The 17430-nt window shown below is 51.1% G+C and overlaps 2 protein-coding genes across 2 annotated transcripts; both read right to left on the bottom strand.

Annotated features, from left to right (window-relative positions):
* Positions 1 to 2663: 2663 nt before the first annotated feature.
* Positions 2664 to 8873, bottom strand: LOC117838862 (beta-galactosidase 5). The gene is made up of 19 exons (XM_034719048.2): positions 8356 to 8873; positions 7869 to 7964; positions 7666 to 7778; positions 7484 to 7550; positions 7303 to 7395; positions 6859 to 7002; positions 6320 to 6408; positions 6060 to 6165; positions 5861 to 5948; positions 5514 to 5632; positions 5266 to 5427; positions 4964 to 5142; positions 4703 to 4812; positions 4506 to 4615; positions 4309 to 4419; positions 4118 to 4231; positions 3831 to 4033; positions 3291 to 3624; positions 2664 to 3175 (listed from the first exon to the last, which is right to left on the bottom strand). Exons 1-19 carry the CDS (start codon positions 8521 to 8523, stop codon positions 3056 to 3058), a joined length of 2526 nt encoding a protein of 841 aa, XP_034574939.1. The 5' UTR covers positions 8524 to 8873; the 3' UTR covers positions 2664 to 3055.
* A 5684-nt stretch (positions 8874 to 14557) lies between these two features.
* LOC117836997 (subtilisin-like protease) lies at positions 14558 to 17217 on the bottom strand. The gene has a single exon (XM_034716531.2). It carries the CDS (start codon positions 16948 to 16950, stop codon positions 14704 to 14706), a length of 2247 nt encoding a protein of 748 aa, XP_034572422.1. The 5' UTR covers positions 16951 to 17217; the 3' UTR covers positions 14558 to 14703.
* Positions 17218 to 17430: the final 213 nt, after the last annotated feature.

Raw genomic sequence — 17430 nt, 5'->3', positions numbered from 1 at the left:
TAGCTCTCCATCGCTGCCGGTGACGGCGGGCGAACGTAGACAGCCGAGCCGGAGCTGCTGAGCCGGCCGGCGGCGATGGGAAACCAAACGAAAACTATAGTATCTCCGGGCGTCTTTATACCGGCATCTCGCTCGGCTTTCCCTTTGCCCTGTCTTTCCTGCGCGCGCGCTTTCTATCAGGATTAGCATATATCGCTGGCGCTTTAGACAAAAGCGTCGGCACCCGACGGGGGCCGGGGGGCACGCATCGGGGGCTTTGCGATGCCGCGGTGCGGAGGATCCCCTGGCCCCCAGGCCCCAGCGCACGTCGATCGCCAAGTACCCCCGACTGGCTAGTGACTCCTCAAGTACAGGCGCCGCCACTGAGTACAGCCAGCCTCCAGGATCTGCGACAGTTGCGCAAAGCGTGGTGGATAGGAATAGGATAGGGTTCCGGGCGCGCGGGGGCCCGCCGCCGCCAATAATTGTGGAGCTAGCGCAGCGCGATCGGGGCCGCCGCGCTTTGCGAGCACGGGAGACGGGAGCGCGAGAGCATCGGAGGGGCGAGGCAAGAACAGAAGGGACGGACAGCCCATGTGTGCGGGGGATCCAGACGTGGAGGTGATGTTTAAGGGCGGTGTGTGTGGTGTACTTGCAGATGCCGGTGCGCGCACGGTCCGCATGGGGGTGCGGAGGCCGGAGGAGATGGCCGTGCACGCGCCGGCGGGGCCCTCGTCCGGCGCGCGGATGCCGGAGGACGGGGGCGGAGTGGGCGCCACGCCGCCACGGACGGCCGCGGTCTGGATGCCGCGGCGCGGCGTGAGCGTGACCTGGCCTCACGGGCACAGTGCGCCAGCCACCACAGCACAACTGGATGCGGTTTGTTTGGTTCTGCGTGCGCTTCGTGGTGGGCTCCGGCCTGATATTAGATAGGTGGGCCGGCCTGCCATTGGATCCTGGGCTGTGGAATGAGAGAAACGGTCGGCCGAGTGGGACGGCGACGGGCCGCAAGGGGACCAGAAAATGGGCCCCCGTAGGCGATTTTAGGTGGGTAACTGTTGCAGATCCTTCCTTATAGCTGCGTTCCGGTCCGTGGGTTGCTTCCTATACAGAGGCGGCCACCCTCCTCTGTCTGAGTGAGCTGAGACGGCGGCCGTAGGGTTCGGCCCGTTGGCCGCAGGTTTCACTAGGTGCCACCGGAAGACACGGGGGTAGCACTCACCAGTCAGCACTGGAGCGGCGGCGAGCGGCGGTGAAGCCTCGGTGCCCGCGGACGGTAGAAATGGAACCTGCACTGGCGGCGCGGTGGCACCGCCCGCACGTGGGGGAGAAAGGCAAGACCCGTCGCGATGACCCCTGCCAAGGTAAAGGCTTCTGCTGCTCCCAAACACTGCGCGCGTTAGATGACAACAACAATGGCAATGCACTTGTCCACCCCGTCCATCATGCGTGGGCGTGGCCGCTTCGTTAGGATCGAAAGAATCTAACCAACCAAAGCACTTGGTCGGAACTGAACAGGCCACGTCCATGAAAATCCTCGAGAATGGTAACGCGGTCTGAGTCTGACAGACTGACACCATGACGGATTGACGGCGGCCCCCAAAATGCACAGGAAGCAGGTAGGGCCGTAGGGGCACACGAAAAAAGCATCAAAGCCAAAAGGCCACACATGCTCACACCTCGAGGAAAAAGACTCGGGTTATAAAATGCGCGCCTTGCCGCTTTGCTGCCGCGGTAGGATTTGATTCCCCGTCCGGAGACGAGACGGCGGCGGCGGGGGGCGGCATGGGCGGCGGCAACCGCGAGCCGCGAGCGCATCAGCCATCCAGCCCAGCAGGTGCAGCGACGGGACGGGGAGCACATCGTCAAAAAGGACGCTCGTTTTATTATTGCGATCGCACTGCGCTGCAGATCTGAAGCAGGAGGATTCACGTTTGTCGCGTCAGTCACCCCTTGCTTTATTTAACCTCACCTGTTTACCTTACCATGCTACCAGTGAATTCACGTGCATGCTTACTACCTGCTGTTCTGCTAGTATAATTCAATTTTACCACCTCACTCTTTCGTTTCGTTCTCCTAGTCCATGATTATGCCTGGTCGCTTCAGTTAGTGATGTCTACTGCCTACTCCATGACGCTGCAAATTCAGCATTACCTTGGTCGTGGTTTGGGTCATTGCTGCCGCATGTTGATTCTGTCATTCACCATGATCATTTGTGCCGTGCACCGGGAACGCACTACAAAATCATCACTAACCTACATTCTTGCCCTTCTTCTCAATGGCTTCTGAGACCATTAGGTCTCTGGAAGAGGGAACATGTTCCATGCCTCATTGCCGGTGCCCTCCCTTGAGGATAATGTATCTTCGGCACTGGTCACTGGCCAGTCTGACGCAGATTTCTGCTAGAATGATGGCCTGAACCGAAGAAAACGCATCCAACGCTGACCGACTGTATGAACGACACGCGTTCCTTTAGAAATGGGAGTATGAAAACAATCCCTCAGCCTTTGGTCCCCAAAAGAAAACAATTCCCACGCTTCAGCACACGCGTCATGTATTTTTTTAATCACAGGTGAAGATTAATAACCCCAAAAGAAATTCCACAGGCTTTTCGTTCAGAATAGAAGCGCTACCAGATCTAAACTTCGGTTACAGACACACAACACCGAGTTACCATCGGCATCTTCAGGCACACAGTCTCCTCATATTACCATTAGTCAATCAAAAAGGTACAATGCACTCTTCACCCGCATCTTTCTCCGTTTCAAGAAAGGCGAGATAGCTCGCGGACTACTACTAATACAGGCAAAAGAATCTACCATCAATCTTTTGCGTTTACTCCCCTCTACACTCCATCCACGGACCATCTTCAGTTACCAAGTGGCCGCTTTGAACAATTCATGGAGATGTAGTAGGGCATCAATCCTAATCTGGAATCAGACCGACGAATGCTAAGTTCAAGACCTAATCATCCAACCACATATACTCGAAGTCGATACTTACAATTCAACTCTCCGCATTGGTTTTGGCCACCTTTTTGGCAATCGCCTTCAAATACATTGCTTGGAGAAGTAGGCTAAGCAGTGGGAGAACATACTGCCTCAACCGCCACCCTTTTTGTCACGTTCGGGCAGGGATCTCCTCCAAAGTTCTCGGGAGAGATAGCGACGACACACCTTTGTAGGCCAATGCATTTCTGTTCACATGAAACATAATATGGTGTTATGAAGCTAAATAACACAGCAAAGTTCATGGCCCAGTATTTTTTTACAGGGCGATAACTGAAATGGCCAAAACAATGATGAACCAACCTTCTCGAGAACAGTGTGAGAGTTAGCTGAATGGCAATCTCCTTGTTGGAAACTTCCACAAGTTCCCATAGGGGTCCCAAAGCTTGCAAATTTGATGGCAGAAATAGATTGCCCAGGCGCACATTTTAAGTGCACTTTGGCCCTGTGGTACTCGCGCTCACCATAGCTCTCAATCTGCCACTTCTTGATATTTGGATGATCCTCAGATACATCAGCACAGACACTTGAGACTGACCTCTTCACAAGAGCAATCTTCGATGAATCCCCACCAAGTTCCTCAAAAACAACCAGCAAATTTCTTGTGGGTTGCAGCCAGGATCTTGGCACATGATACCTGCAGGTACCAATTTGAAATGTTAAAGAGTGGAGTTGCAGCCACTAGCTAGCATCTCATGAACAAGCAGAACCATAATAGTCAAGAAAAGGTAAAAAAGGAGAACAAAACACTAGACAGTGCAGTATGAATTTCAATACTGGAAAAAAAATGGAAGTCAAGAGGTAGTAGTCCGAAAATTCAAATGCTGGTACAAATGTTCTTACCAGCGTTGTGTGGGCTGACCGCAGCCTGCTTGACACTTAGGTGCCCGGAATGTCCCCGTGTAACTGCATCCTTTGCAGTCCCCATTTGCATATGCTGTCCAGTAACGTCCAATGCTTTGTCCATTTATCCAGATTTGGCCCTTGCCCATGCTACCCATATCCAGAGCCAGTGGCTCATCCCCACTGGGAGTCTCGAAGTAAGCCTATGAATAGGAAATATATTAACAATGGGGGTGCAAATGTAGCCACAAGCAAATGGTGGTGTTGGCATTGCAATGTTTCCATACCCTATACCAGGCCAATGGCTGTTGGTTTTGGGCTAACAACGATCCTTGCATCCATTCAACTGAGCTTGAGCCTTGTAGGGAGTTCAGGTTCATCTGTTCACCTTTCAGGCCAACCTAGCATGGAGAAAGGCAGCTTTACTTTCTTTCTTCATAATCCATTCATGGACGAAGGTTTGTGATGTTAAACGTACCTGATAGGACCAAGTCTGCCAAGTAAGGTCTCGTGAACCTTCATCCAACCCATGAAGGACAACAGGACCAACAACACCAGTGTTCCATGTCTCATAATGCACTCCAACATTCTATATCAGGATGAAAAATCTGAATAGTCATATACTAGGTTATAAGCTGAATATATATAGATTCACACAGTAATGAGGGGACAGACCGGCAATCCACAAGCAACACTCAGTAGTGCAATTTTATTAGTACCCGCTCGAAGGTTAGCATTGCCATTATATTTAATTCTTCGATCTTCCCTGGTACCATAAGCAGAACCTACAACAGTAAAGAAAAATGATTTATTCACAAACTATGTTCCATGACACTAATGTTCCGAAACAGGCGAATTTTCACAGTACATACCTTGAAGCTGTCCATTGATAAAGATATGCAAGGTGTGACCAGCAGATTGCACACTGAGAGACAGAGGCTTGCCACCTTGTAGAAAGTTTTCAGATGGGCTAATCTCAACACTGTAGACAATGATTAAAGCTTTTCAGATACAAAATACCCAGGCTTCCATAACCAAGAAATCCAAATAAATTCTTCAGAAGAAAAGGGACCTCATTTTAGAGTATTACATTTGTACAAATTGATATCTGCAAGACATGGATGCATCAGTACCTGGTGATGTACCACAGATAGTCACTGCTGTCTCTCGTGACATTAAGCTGCTCAAGCAAACCAGTTGTCGTGAGCAATGGAGCAGCTGCCAGAGAATCGACCTCCTCATCATACCTCTCCCACATCATTGAGGAGGCCCCATCTGCCCACATTTGCATTTGAGATGTCTGAACACCAACCTGCAGAAACAAACAATTTTGAGCAGAAAAGCCAGTTATCATACAGTTGTTGCAGAACAAAAGGGGAAGATGCAAGAAGCGGACATCATGCCATACTGAAACAAAAGCATAAATGAAACTTACCGTTGCACTGTTAAAAACTACATTCTTGCAGTCAGGAAGGATGCTGATTGACCAAGGTGGAAGGCTGTAATGCTCATTGTTGAACACCACTTTCGCATAGGAATTAGAATTGTAGTTTGCAAGGAAAGCGGCACAACCAGATGGAGATCGGAAGACATGGGCCTGAAGTATAGATGGTGTATATCAGTGACATATCAACCCATCTATGATTTATGGTTCACTGTGGAGAAAGGACGACCAAGACATACCTCTTGCATGGTTCCAAGGGTAGTAATTGCTGGGTCAACAGAAACCAAAGCCTGCTCACATAACTTGACGGCTCTGTGGAGTTCTTTTAGATGACTGTGCTTTGGTTCTCTAACAAGTCCTGGACATAACAAAGCAGAGTATGAGTACCAATAACCACACTTATACAAGATATATATATATATTCTACAAAATGCAGTTACAGGGTAAGTCTGGTTGGGACCAATATATTTAGAATATATAGATGCAATATTTAAAAAAAATAATATATCCGTACACTTTATAGAGATAGAAGTGGCAATGCACACATCCGCAAAAAATCTACCAAATTGCTTCCTAGTAAACTTACCATATTCATCAATTGGAGCATCATAATCATAACTTGTAGTGATGAAGGGACCCCCAGCAGTACGCCCAAAATTTGTTCCTCCATGATACTTCATTGACAAAAACCAATAAAACCACCAGCCATGAGTACCTCACAACAAGAAGCGTGAGATAAACTTCTTAAATAAATATAATGCACACAACTTTGTTTTTCATGATACCATGTAGTAATTGATAAATGAACCACCCTTTTGTACAAATCGAGCAACAGCAAATGCAAGGTCTTCAACCGGTCGCTGGCGGATGGTCCCACCAAATTCCGTGAACCTAAAATGTTGTGAACATTCTTTTTAGGGCAGATGTTGAAAATACTAATGCATATGACCACTGAGAATAAACAGCAACTACAACAGAAAAATAAAAATCTGGATGAATCAATGCCTAACTTCCAAAAAGGGAAAGGAAAAGACAAAAAACTTACCATCCACTCCAAGCTTCAGTCCACATCATAGGCTTGTAAGGCTTGTTAGGAGAAAATGCATCACAGTAGAAACCATTGCATGCGTTGATCTGTTGAAACAAGTCAAATTAAATTTCAAGAATTGGTTTTAAAGGACAGATTAGATGCTACAGTATACATTCGTCTAAATCAAAAAGAGCTGACGTTGATTTGATTTGGCCCTCTAAATGCATACAGAATATGCATTAAGATTCCATCTCATTATTTACGAATTATGCGACTAATAAAATCTAGAACGCAAGGATTCGTAGACATCAGAACTCAGAAGTGTCATTCTTTAGAACTGGGGATGAGCACCCTATGTTGATGATTAGGGGAATCACAACAATATCCTTTTTTTACAGGAATATATACTACTGCATAAAGTAAAGAAAGATAACAGCCAAGCACCTGGGCACATTATCAGAAGCACATGATGACCAGTTTCCATTCAACTACCATTTGACCATAAGTAACATACAGTGCAAATAGAGTTATTGGCATAGGGAGGATTACTGTACCACTGGATCTGGTGCATCATCCTCCTTGCACATCACCCATGGCACACCAGTGCCCAATCCAACAGCCATCTTTGCAGCCCAATTGATATATGACTGGCCTGCGGCACCAAACTCTTTGCCTTCCGGCCCATATTCATTTTCAATCTGCGCAACGAAATAATAGTAGTCAACATTATGAACTACTGGGAACATATGCAAATCAAGAAGAATCAACTAGAAATCACTATCCACAAAATGCTAATTTCAGACTTGTATCAAGGTGTAACAGCATAAACTAGCAAAGCGCTCAAATGTTAAATATGCTAATACCAATGGTCCAAAATCTCGAAGCATATTAGCATGTTGTAGAAGGTGCAGTTGCTTATCACCATATGCAGTAACTCAACTACAAACCTATGCACCAAACTTTGGATAATGTGTATACACTTATACAGTTATACTCGCCTGAGAGAGGATAATAGGGCCACCTTGGGAAGCAAAGAGTTTTTCACTCTTCATCATTCCCACAATTTTCTCAGTGAAACCCTGCATTGCCGTCTGCAAAACAAAAGGCAACATTACAACCATGAAAAAATAATAAGCATCTCCAACTAGATCCAGAATGTTGGTGACCTCACGGACCCACCTTGAAAGGTTCGTTATCTGTCCTGAAGCTGATGCCTGGTACATACTTCAACCAAACTGGGAAGCCACTACGAAATTGCATCGCAACAGAAGTCAAGAAACAGGAGTGCTGCATGTATACACAAAAACTGGAGAACATAATACTCCATTTTACAGAGGTGTTTTCAAGAAATGGAGGGATACCCGAAATTCCACTCGCCACAAATATAGGGACCGATGCGGAGATGTACAAACAGCCCGGCCTTCTGGACAGTCTTTACGAACCTGACCAAATCGTACCTCTCTTCGAAATAGTACTGCGCAAAGCGAGAAAATACCATTGGAATCCGGTGTGACATGATAATGACAGCGGAATGGAAGAGCTGAAGAGGTGTTAAATTGCTTACATTTCCAGGAGTAGGCTCATGACCATTCCAAAAGACATAAGTCTGAATCACATCCAAGCCTCCATCTTTAGCCTTCTGAATCAGCTCTTCCCACATCTGATTAAGAAAGGCAAGAAGAGGCAATCACTATAGCACCAGTAGATTCCAAAGATAAGCCACAGAACCACCCAAAATAGTTGTTTTTGTCAAAAATTTCTAGCTACAACACCAGATTATCCCAATGCTGAGCAACAAATTAAGAACCGAGAAACATGGTTGCTGGGGAGAACAGAGAAATGGAAGACAGCACCCCGATAAAATCTCAAAATCCTTCCTTTTGTAACCCCATCCAAGAAACTGCCCGTGGAAGAAAGACCAGCAGCTAAATAGGAAAGCAGATTGCTTTTCAGTACATTGTATCAAGAAACCGCCGACCACAGCCATAACCCATCTAAAGAACCTCCCCGGGAAAGAGGAAAAAGGAAAAGATTTTGAGGAATGCAGTTACATCAGGGGTGCTCCTGGGGTAGTGTATGGATCCGGAGAAGAGAATCCGCCTCTGGCCGTCGATCAGCACCGCCTTCTTGTCGTACGTCACCGCGCATTCGACGGCGGCCGCCAGCACGGCCACCGCGACCGCGCAGCCCAGCAGGGCAGCCGGCCACCACCTCCCCATGGCTAGCCCCCCACTCCGAGAAGGTGGTCCAAGAAGAAGACCGCGCCGCGCACACTGATAGTGGGCGAGTGTGTGAGAGACCGTGGTCTTCACACACTGGTCTTCCCCTCCAGCACCACCTTCTCCTCCTCCTCCTCCTTCAGACCTCCCCTGTTTTTGCTGCTGCCTTTCTTGGATTCTAGGATTCTTTGGAGGTGGGCTCTTGGGAGGAGTGACAGTGGGGGGTAGCAGGTAGCTGCTCGTCTCCAGTGGAGCTTTTGGCTATCGTGTGCTATTATAATGGCTCCTCCGTCTGCTGCCCTCTGTCCGCGTAACAAGAGAGAGAGGGAAGGGGGAGCGGACAGCGGAGGACGGAAGAAAGAAAGAGGGTTTAGAAAAGTGGCTGTAGGCCTGTAGCAGGCTAGACGCGGCCCGTGTGTGTACGGGTGCAGCCGGGCAGGGCACCGGAGAGTAGGGAGGGAAGCAAGAACAGGACAAAGATGGGCAGCTCATCATGGTGCGGGGTGGCCACCATGGCCTCTCCTCCCTGCGACTGCGATCTAGAGATGGCCATCTGACAATGGGGCTCGTCTCGTCCTTCCGTCGCAATTCGTCCCTACTCTGTTCAGAAAAGCCCCAGGGGCCCAGGCTCAAGCTCACTACTAGTCGAAACTGCTTTCAAAGGAAAAGTCAAAGCTGTAACGGTAGAAATTATAGAGGCCCGGCTTTCCTACTTTGTTTTGTTTGGTAGATTAGCACTTAAGACATTTTTTTATACATGATAATCCCTTCAAAACTAGTATACGTATGGGAAGGAATTGACATGAAAATTAGTGCACAGTTTTATTGCACTATTACCAAAAACGGTAACGGTAAGCTAGGTAATCGTGCCTCTTGAGTGTCACAGGAATGAAACTCCTCTCGCATATGATGAAACTCTCACATCAATCTCCTCATAAAGACCTTGTCAAATCAGTAAAATTGTTAATGTAGTATGAAATTTAATGTCAATGAAACTTCCGCTGAGACTGACCTTATTACAATATTTTTCACTCAAATCCAAGTGTATTGGAAGGGATTTATTACTATATTTTTCACTCAAATGGGGTGTTTGGATACAAGGTAAACTTTAGGAGGGGTCACATTGGATGTTCGGACGTTAATTAGGAGGACTAAACATAAGCTAATTATAAAACTAACTGCAGAACCCCTATACTAATTCGCGAGACGAATCTATTAAGCCTAATTAATTCATCATTAGCAAATGGTTACTGTAGCACCACATTGTCAAATCATGGACTAATTAGGCTTAATAGATTCGTCTCGCAAATTAGACTCCATCTGTGTAATTAGTTTTGTAATTAGATTATATTTAATACTTCTAATCAGTTTCTCAACATTCGATGTGACATGTCATAAACTTTATGACCTCGCGTCCAAACAGGCCCTAAATGTATTGGAAGAGATTTGTGTTTTCCCAAAAAGCCCTAACCAAAGCCTCGTTATTAATTCATTTGGAAGTTAGAACCCAGTAGTATTTGTTTTCCTAGATGTGCCGCGTTGTCTTTGACAAAAGAAATAAATGAGATTTGAATGTGGCATGAAAAGCTTTGGTGGTACCGTGGTAGTGGCCATAGAATTCTCCACCAGGAATGCATGGCTTGGCCGGACTATCAGCTAGTTTCCGTAGACTCCTAGTTGGCACATTTGCACGTCAGGATGTCTGGATGTGGGTGGGTCTGCACGTGTAATGTAAAGGAGAAAAATGGGCGCAAATACATCCACGCCGCGTTAGTAGTGGTACACCTGTGTATATTCAGGCTGTCGGCAAAGTGTTGGGCCAGTGCAAAGATACAGTGTATAGAAAAGCAGGAGAGGGAGCAAAAAAACACCAGCGAGCTTAAGAGCTAAGCTTTCCATATATGATGATGACCCCGTGCTCCTTCGACGATCAAGACCGCTTTTGATTTTAAATCTTCCCCCAAATGCGTGTCTTTTTCAGTCTTCTTCTCTAATGTGTAGTGCTTAGGCGGCCAAGGACACGCAAGAGGCCGGTCATCAAGATGTGCGTTGCCACCTGCAGTCTTCATCAGCGATGCCACCCCGGAAGTGCCCATTTTTGGCGACGCTGCTCTGTGCACGCTGATGTCAAAGACTGACGAGTTCGTTACCCACCTACCATGCCGAGACGGCTACACCAGTGCTACTACTAGTGACCCGAAACGGGTGGGTTCTTGGGGGAAGTCCCGAGAGGGAACGAGGTAGGTTTCGGTGAAACCATGGGTTCCATCCCGTGGTGTAACTGTAAACGGCCAGAGGCCATTCAATTCGCCCCGCAGGCACGGCATCTGCAACGCTCTCGGTTACAGGCTCACAGCACGTTGAGTTCAGAGAGCAGAGATGGGGAAATTTGGCTCCAGAGGCCTGCACGTTCTCGTCGTAATGTCGCCGGACGTCGGTGCAATCCATTCTTCGAGGAATCTACTAGACGGTGAAGTCTAGAGAGACTGAGAGAGACTGGCACGCTGCAGAGAGTCGCCGTAGCGCACCGCCGTAGTATTGCGCAGCAACGTGTCAGCGTCGACGAGGACAGGACAACATTACGCTGGGCGAGGCACCACGTATCCCACCTACAAGAACAAGACTCTCGGCGTGTACTCCATCCATATCGGGAGCTTTCGTAAAGCTAGGTAGGTGATCGATCGAGTTGAAGGGAAAAGGTGGCGATTCCTAGCTAGTGGGGAAAACGGTTGCGAGTTGAGGAGTGGAGCGGTGGAGGGACCAACGGGGCATAGGCCATAGCATCCCGCAGTGCTCCGGCCATTCCCCGTGATCCAGACCAAGCGTGCGCCACCCGTGCCCGTCCCTGTCTCGTTCTGGTCTCCGCGCCGCGCCGCGACGCGCATGCTCGGCGTGTGCGCGTCTCTGCTGCCGCTCTCCATCGCTCGGCGTGCCCTGCGAAAATTTCGTCATCACGCTCGGTCGCGCACGGCGGTGGGGATGACGCCTTTGTTCCCGTTCGGAGGCTCTCGGGAACGGAGACGAAGCCGCGACATGGACTATGGACATGGGACGCGTACGACGGCCCGCCCAACGTACATCTCGCGCTATCCGAGTGCAAAAGGACAGAATGCCTGAGATGGCGGATCTCATCGTCAGTATACTAGCTTGTGTATACTCCGTGCATACGCGCGGTATGTCAGGGGGCGCGGTCCATGCTCTGTGTATACGAGTACATTGAAGCGGCGCCTGGACCACGCTCCCAGCCTTTTCGCACGTCGTTCTCATCTTGTTCGGTGCTACGTCACTTTGTTGGACGGAAGGAAAGATGGAGGGATTGACACTGAGAAGCCTGAGAGGAGGAGAGGATTAGCAAATCCAAAATCCAGCCGCATTCCCGATCCGTCAAGAGAGAAAACGGAAGGCTGTAGGCTGTAGCCACTTGGGATGAAGCTATCTCCTTATTGTTTTTTTTTAACTTAATCTCCTTATTGTCAAACAAGAAAAACATCGTGGCATTGCGCAGTCCACACATCTCCTTCCCGACACGGCGACACCAGCTAGTGGCAGCCGGTAACAGCAGCCCTGTTGTTGGTATATTTACAGCCCCGGTACGGTAAGGTAAATAGTGACAGGCCACATAGGACGTCAGTCACAGTCACAGCGATCCGCGTTCCATGGCAGGCAGGTAGGTGATGGCCACATGGCCGTGCAGAGGTCGCGTCGCCCCCAGTAGTCAGTAGACAGGTCAATCAGGCAGTTAGCCCCATTCCATGTGGGCCTCCCGTACTGGAGCCTGGAGGTGCTGCTACTATACTCACAGATCACAGTCACAGAGCAGCAGAGCGCTCGTATTCTACCGCGGATACAACCGTACATGTATCACGGCATTTCCCAGCCGTGGGAGAGCGAGAGGAAGAGAGCGGCCGAGCGCGGAGGCCTGGCAGCCGGACCACCTGACTACCTGAGGCTGAGGGCAAAGCATGTACATGGGCACCGGGCGCGCGGGGCAGGCAAGCGACGCTGATGCCGCCGAAAGAGCGGCCAGCGCTTGCCAACCTGAGAAAAGCAGAGTCACGCAGCAGCATGCCAGTATCCCCCAGGTCTCGGCGCTCGGCACGGCGGGGGCGGCGCCAACTTCTCTTTTAGGTCGTCTTGCTGGCTGGGCCTGCGCTGAATCAGGCGGGAACGAGGGCTCGTTAAAAGCGTCGCCTTTTGTGCTTAGGATTTAGGGAGCCAAGGCAACATCACGATGTCGCTCGCGCGTGCCATCCCATTCCTGCAATACCGAGTACCTACTACCGGATCCTTGTACGTATATTTGTATTCCATGTTTGCTCGAGAGCGTGTACGTGTGCAGCGCCGGCAGATCAACGAACACTGCGGAGACTCTACATTTCTACCTCGCTCCACCACATCGTAGCTCGTAGCTCCTGATCAGACGATGCAGATGCTACGCCGGCCATTCATTCGTTGGAAAACGTCGTACTACGGGAGACGAGTCCTTTCGCCCAGAGTTGAACATGCACGGTGCACGGCGCTCCGCATGCGTGTGTGCGTGGGTTCACAATTCAGTGCGCCAGGGCATTTATCGGCGGGGCAGGTGACCGAATCGCTACGTCACCAATAGTCCAATGTGAAGCGAGATGTTCAGTAGTGGGAAGCGCACCAGCTAGCTAGCACGATTGGCGGCGGGGAGCCCTAGCAGGGCACACGGCAGCTGCTGCCGCCTCGTACGCCACATGGATGGATTGGAAGGCAGGCAGATCCACCCGCTCGCTCGCTGCTCGCACTAGCCGCGTGCTGGTTGCAGGCCGCGCCGCTCCTAGTTTATTCATGGCGGTTGCGTCGGTGGCGGGCGACGTCAACCTAACCCAAGCCACCGAGATGCTCCTACGGAGAGGAGAGAGGAGTAGGGTAGGAAGCAAGGGATTATTAACATAACATTGATTTCTCCTTCCTTGGATCTCTTGGTTCTTCTTTAAGCAACAGAGGCGCGGCGCGGGGGCGGACATTGATAGCTCGCGTCGGTTGCACTGTTCTTTAATTCTATTCGTGATCCGAGAGCCCTCGCGTACGGAGTTACGGATCTGAATCTCGGAGGCGCTAGGCCGGGTTAGGGTTTACTACTGAGTTATTTCACATGGGATCTCATCTGATTAGTTATGTTCCGCAGTTTGCCACTAAACCTCTGGCCGTCAGCACAGATGGACCTCCGGATGACCCAATCAGTTGAATCAAAGCCTCTTTGTTTCTTACGTGAGAACTAACACAAAGAAAGAAGAAGCAGTTCCATGGTCCAGTCTCGTACGTCGATTACATAGACTTGTTCCAAATCTAATTTTTATATCGACTATCTAATTGTTGTGACAACATAGACATTCTAAATGCAGAAGCACACCAGACATTTGAGCATCTCCTGCAACTCAGATGATGATTTGAGCTCTTTCACACCATAATGGCCATTTGGCCAAAGGAACAAGGAATCCGAGGAACAAGAACACAACCTTCGCCCAACATAACAAATTGTTCACCACGACAATCTCATTATCCTCTTCTGCAGGGGAACTAAAGATGGCTAAATGGGGGTCGCATGCCCCACTAATTTTAGATTCCGGTTGAATTTTGTTTTTATTTCAAGAACCTACAAACACCTATGTACTATCAATCACTCGCTCAAGTTTAGACCGGGAACAATAAGGTTCTATGATTCTTCCCAACGTCTCTCAACTCAATGATTTTTGAAGAATGTAGTAGAGGTCCATTCCAGTGAGCTCAGCTGCTCCAGCCTACCACCGTGAAACAAGGAATAGAACCTCGCCCAAAAAAAAAAATACAGTGTCAATCTCCTTTTTTTTTCTCAGGGCCGGACCCAAAGATGGACCAATAGGGACACATGTCCCCCCTAATTCTAGATTCCAATCAATTTTGTCCTTACGGCCCATGTACTAGCAGGCCCACTCAACTTTTAGACCGAGTTCGGTTCATGGATAGGTTCATTCACATGGGAGCTTCTAAGCTTCCCGCCCTAGGAATAAAAAAAACTCACATCATATCATTATCCTTCTTGAAACTCTATTAAATTTGAAATGTATTACAGTGAAGATATACGGAAATAGTGGAGATATATGAGTCGAGTTAATTAGCAAGTAAATCCAGCTTTACATCAGTCACAACTTACGGGCAACGTGTGCATTGGTATCAAGGGAAGGAGATGGAGATGGGGCTCCTGACGGTGTACGTGCCTGACACCCACCGGAGCGCGCCTTGCACCACCTTGCCACCGCCATTCCGCCTCGCCCACACGACCACCTTGAACCTCCGCTCCTGGTTTTCCTCGGAGAACTCCAACTCGCGTGGAACCACGCCGACGGTCACGTCGTCGTCAAACACGTCGACCGCCGCGTAGTACACCGACGGCACCTCCCCGACGTTCCTCACCGTGCGCTCGACCGTCACCGGCGTGCTCCGGTTCCACGCGTGCCGGAACGCGAGCGAGATCGACGGGTAATTCAGCATGCTCTCCGGGATCGCCGCGACGGCCGAGCAGTCGACGGGCCTTCGCGCGATCACCGAGACGTTCTGGCTATTGTAGAGGCCGCAGAGGTAGCCGACGTAGTCGCTGGCGGCGATATCGTAGACGAGGCCGGGGTCCGCGGCCTTCTCCGGGTTGACATGGCCGGCACCGGTCGCGAACAAGTCCGCCGGCTCGCGTTGCTCGTCGAGGATCGGGTTGCCGGCACGGTCGGTGACGTCGGCGGTGGTCATGATCGCCGACTTGATCGCCGCCGGCGGCCAGTCGGGGTGCTTGCTCTTGATGAACGCCGCGATGCCGCTGAGATGAGGCGCCGACATGGACGTGCCGGACTCGACGTTGAAGGTCGGTCCCGGGAGGGGAGACTCCGTCCGCGGACCTACCTGGAACGGCCACGCGGCGAGCACGTTCACGCCGGGGCCCGTGATGTCAGGCTTCAGGATGCCGGGGTTCTGGAGGCTAGGCCCGCGGGAGGAGAAGAAGGCGATCGACGGAGCAGGCGACGTGCCGAGTATTGTTCCCCCGGCGAGGATCTGCGCCGTGGGGTTCGCCGTGGAGCTGACGTAGGACTTGATGGCCGAGGCGGCGGCGTAGTCGACGTGCGACGCCGGGAGGACGTGCGCTGAAGCGAGCGTGCTGTAGCCTTGGGCGAATTTGTTCAGCAAGACCATGCCGGCGCCGCCGGCGCTCCGGACCACCGCGCCTTTCAAGATCCTCGAGATGTTGCGCCCCGGCCCGCTCCCAAACTCGCAGAGCACTATCTTGCCCGCGACGTCCAAGCCGTCGAGCGAGCCGTTGCCGCAGAGCTCGGCGTACGGCTTCCCGTTGGTGCCAGCGTAGACCAACGGGTGGGAGGTGGGGACCGAGACACGTGGCTGGTAGACCGACTCGCCATCGAGGACGACGCCGTTACCCAGGCGGACCGTCGAGCGAATCGAGCGGTCCATCGTGCTCGCGGCGACGGTGAGCATCCATGGCGCCTCGTTCGTCACGGAGCTGGCGTTTGGGCCGGAGTTGCCAGCCGACATGGCTACGAAAACACCCTTCTCGATGGCGCCGAACGTCGCCATGGCGATGGCGTCACGGTAGAACGGCTTCGACACTCCACCAATGGACATGGAGATGATGTCGCAGCCGTCGCCCACGGCGGCGTCGACGCCGGCGAGTATGTCGGAGCTGAGGCAGTTCGTCTCGTTGCACACCTTGTACATGGCGACGTGCGCGCGGGGCGCCATCCCGGCGGCGACACCCGCGGCCTGGCCGAGTGCCTGAGCGCCTGGCACGACGGCGCCCGCGGCCGTGCTCGCGGTGTGGGTGCCGTGCCCGGCGTCGTCGACCGGCTGCACCCGCAAGTCGTGGGACATGAATGAGCGGGCGCCGATGAGCTTGTTATTGCACACGTGGCCTCCGGTGAAGTCGCAGCGCCCCTTCCACTTGCTCGGCGGCGGCGGCATGCCGTCGTCGCTGAAGGAGGGGTGTGTCGGGAAGACGCCGGTGTCGAGCATGCCGATGATGACCCCGGCGCCGCGCTCGGAGCCATGGTTGGCGATCTGGGCCTGGCGGGCGTCCAGCCCGAGGAAGAGCGGCGTGTGCGTCGTGTGCAGCTCGTACGTCTCTTCCGGGACGGCGCTCACGAAGCCGGCCGCCCCGGACAGCGCGGCGAGCTCCTCCGGCGTCAGCCGGGCAGCGAAGCCGTTGGCGACGTGGTGGTACGCGTGGACGAGGCGGCCGTCCTCGGGCAGGAACGACCTGTACCAGGCGTCCCTGTCGCCGGCGGAAGCGAGCGCCGCCTGGTTCTCCTTGGGCTGCACGTGGACGATGAACGTGGCGAGATCACCGCCGGCGACCTCGCCTACGGCCGCGAGGAGAAGGAATGGGATAAGCGAGAGCACGGAGAGCTTGGAGCCTCCCATTATTGCCGCTTAGCTAGCTGACCTTGCTTTGCGGTGATGCTGAGTCAGATTGCAGCTGCTTCCACTAATCTCCATTGAGCAGATAGCTTGCTAGCAAGGTTGACTACGTCCACACACCACATGTATTAGAGTAGACAAATATACATACATGTTAGAATGCGTCATATGGACCAACTACCGACTGCTCACTCTGCCCACAAAATGAACTTCTAAATTTATTCCAAGTCAAATTATTTTTAAGTACAAAGATTATTCGAAAAGCTAGCTATCTATTGCTTGCTTACAATGTCAAACTTATTTAATAACATATTTTAAAGCACTTTGATATATGACAATTTTTAACAAATTTTAGCGATGCCGTAGCTGGGAGCTGTTGCCGTCGCAGGATGTAACTTGTAAGAAGGCTACCACAGCAGACCGGTGTAGGCGAAAGTCTTCGAAAGGGGCTCGTTGGCTTCTGGCGACGACCGACGACTTAGG

This window comes from Setaria viridis, chromosome 9, assembly GCF_005286985.2.
Source record: "Setaria viridis chromosome 9, Setaria_viridis_v4.0, whole genome shotgun sequence".
NCBI classification, from domain to species: domain Eukaryota; kingdom Viridiplantae; phylum Streptophyta; class Magnoliopsida; order Poales; family Poaceae; genus Setaria; species Setaria viridis.
Note: the sequence above shows the minus strand (reverse complement) of the source record. Positions and strands in the feature narration are given on the sequence as shown.

Coding starts and splice junctions, on each gene's coding strand:
- LOC117838862 (XM_034719048.2), bottom strand. CDS start 8,523: ATGGGGAGGTGGTGGCCGGCTGCCCTGCTGGGCTGCGCGGTCGCGGTG. Junction 6,166..6,319: donor ACTGAAGCTTGGAGTGGATG/GTAAGTTTTTTG, acceptor ACAACATTTTAG/GTTCACGGAATTTGGTGGGA. Junction 5,949..6,059: donor CATTTATCAATTACTACATG/GTATCATGAAAA, acceptor TTGTCAATGAAG/TATCATGGAGGAACAAATTT.
- LOC117836997 (XM_034716531.2), bottom strand. CDS start 16,950: ATGGGAGGCTCCAAGCTCTCCGTGCTCTCGCTTATCCCATTCCTTCTC.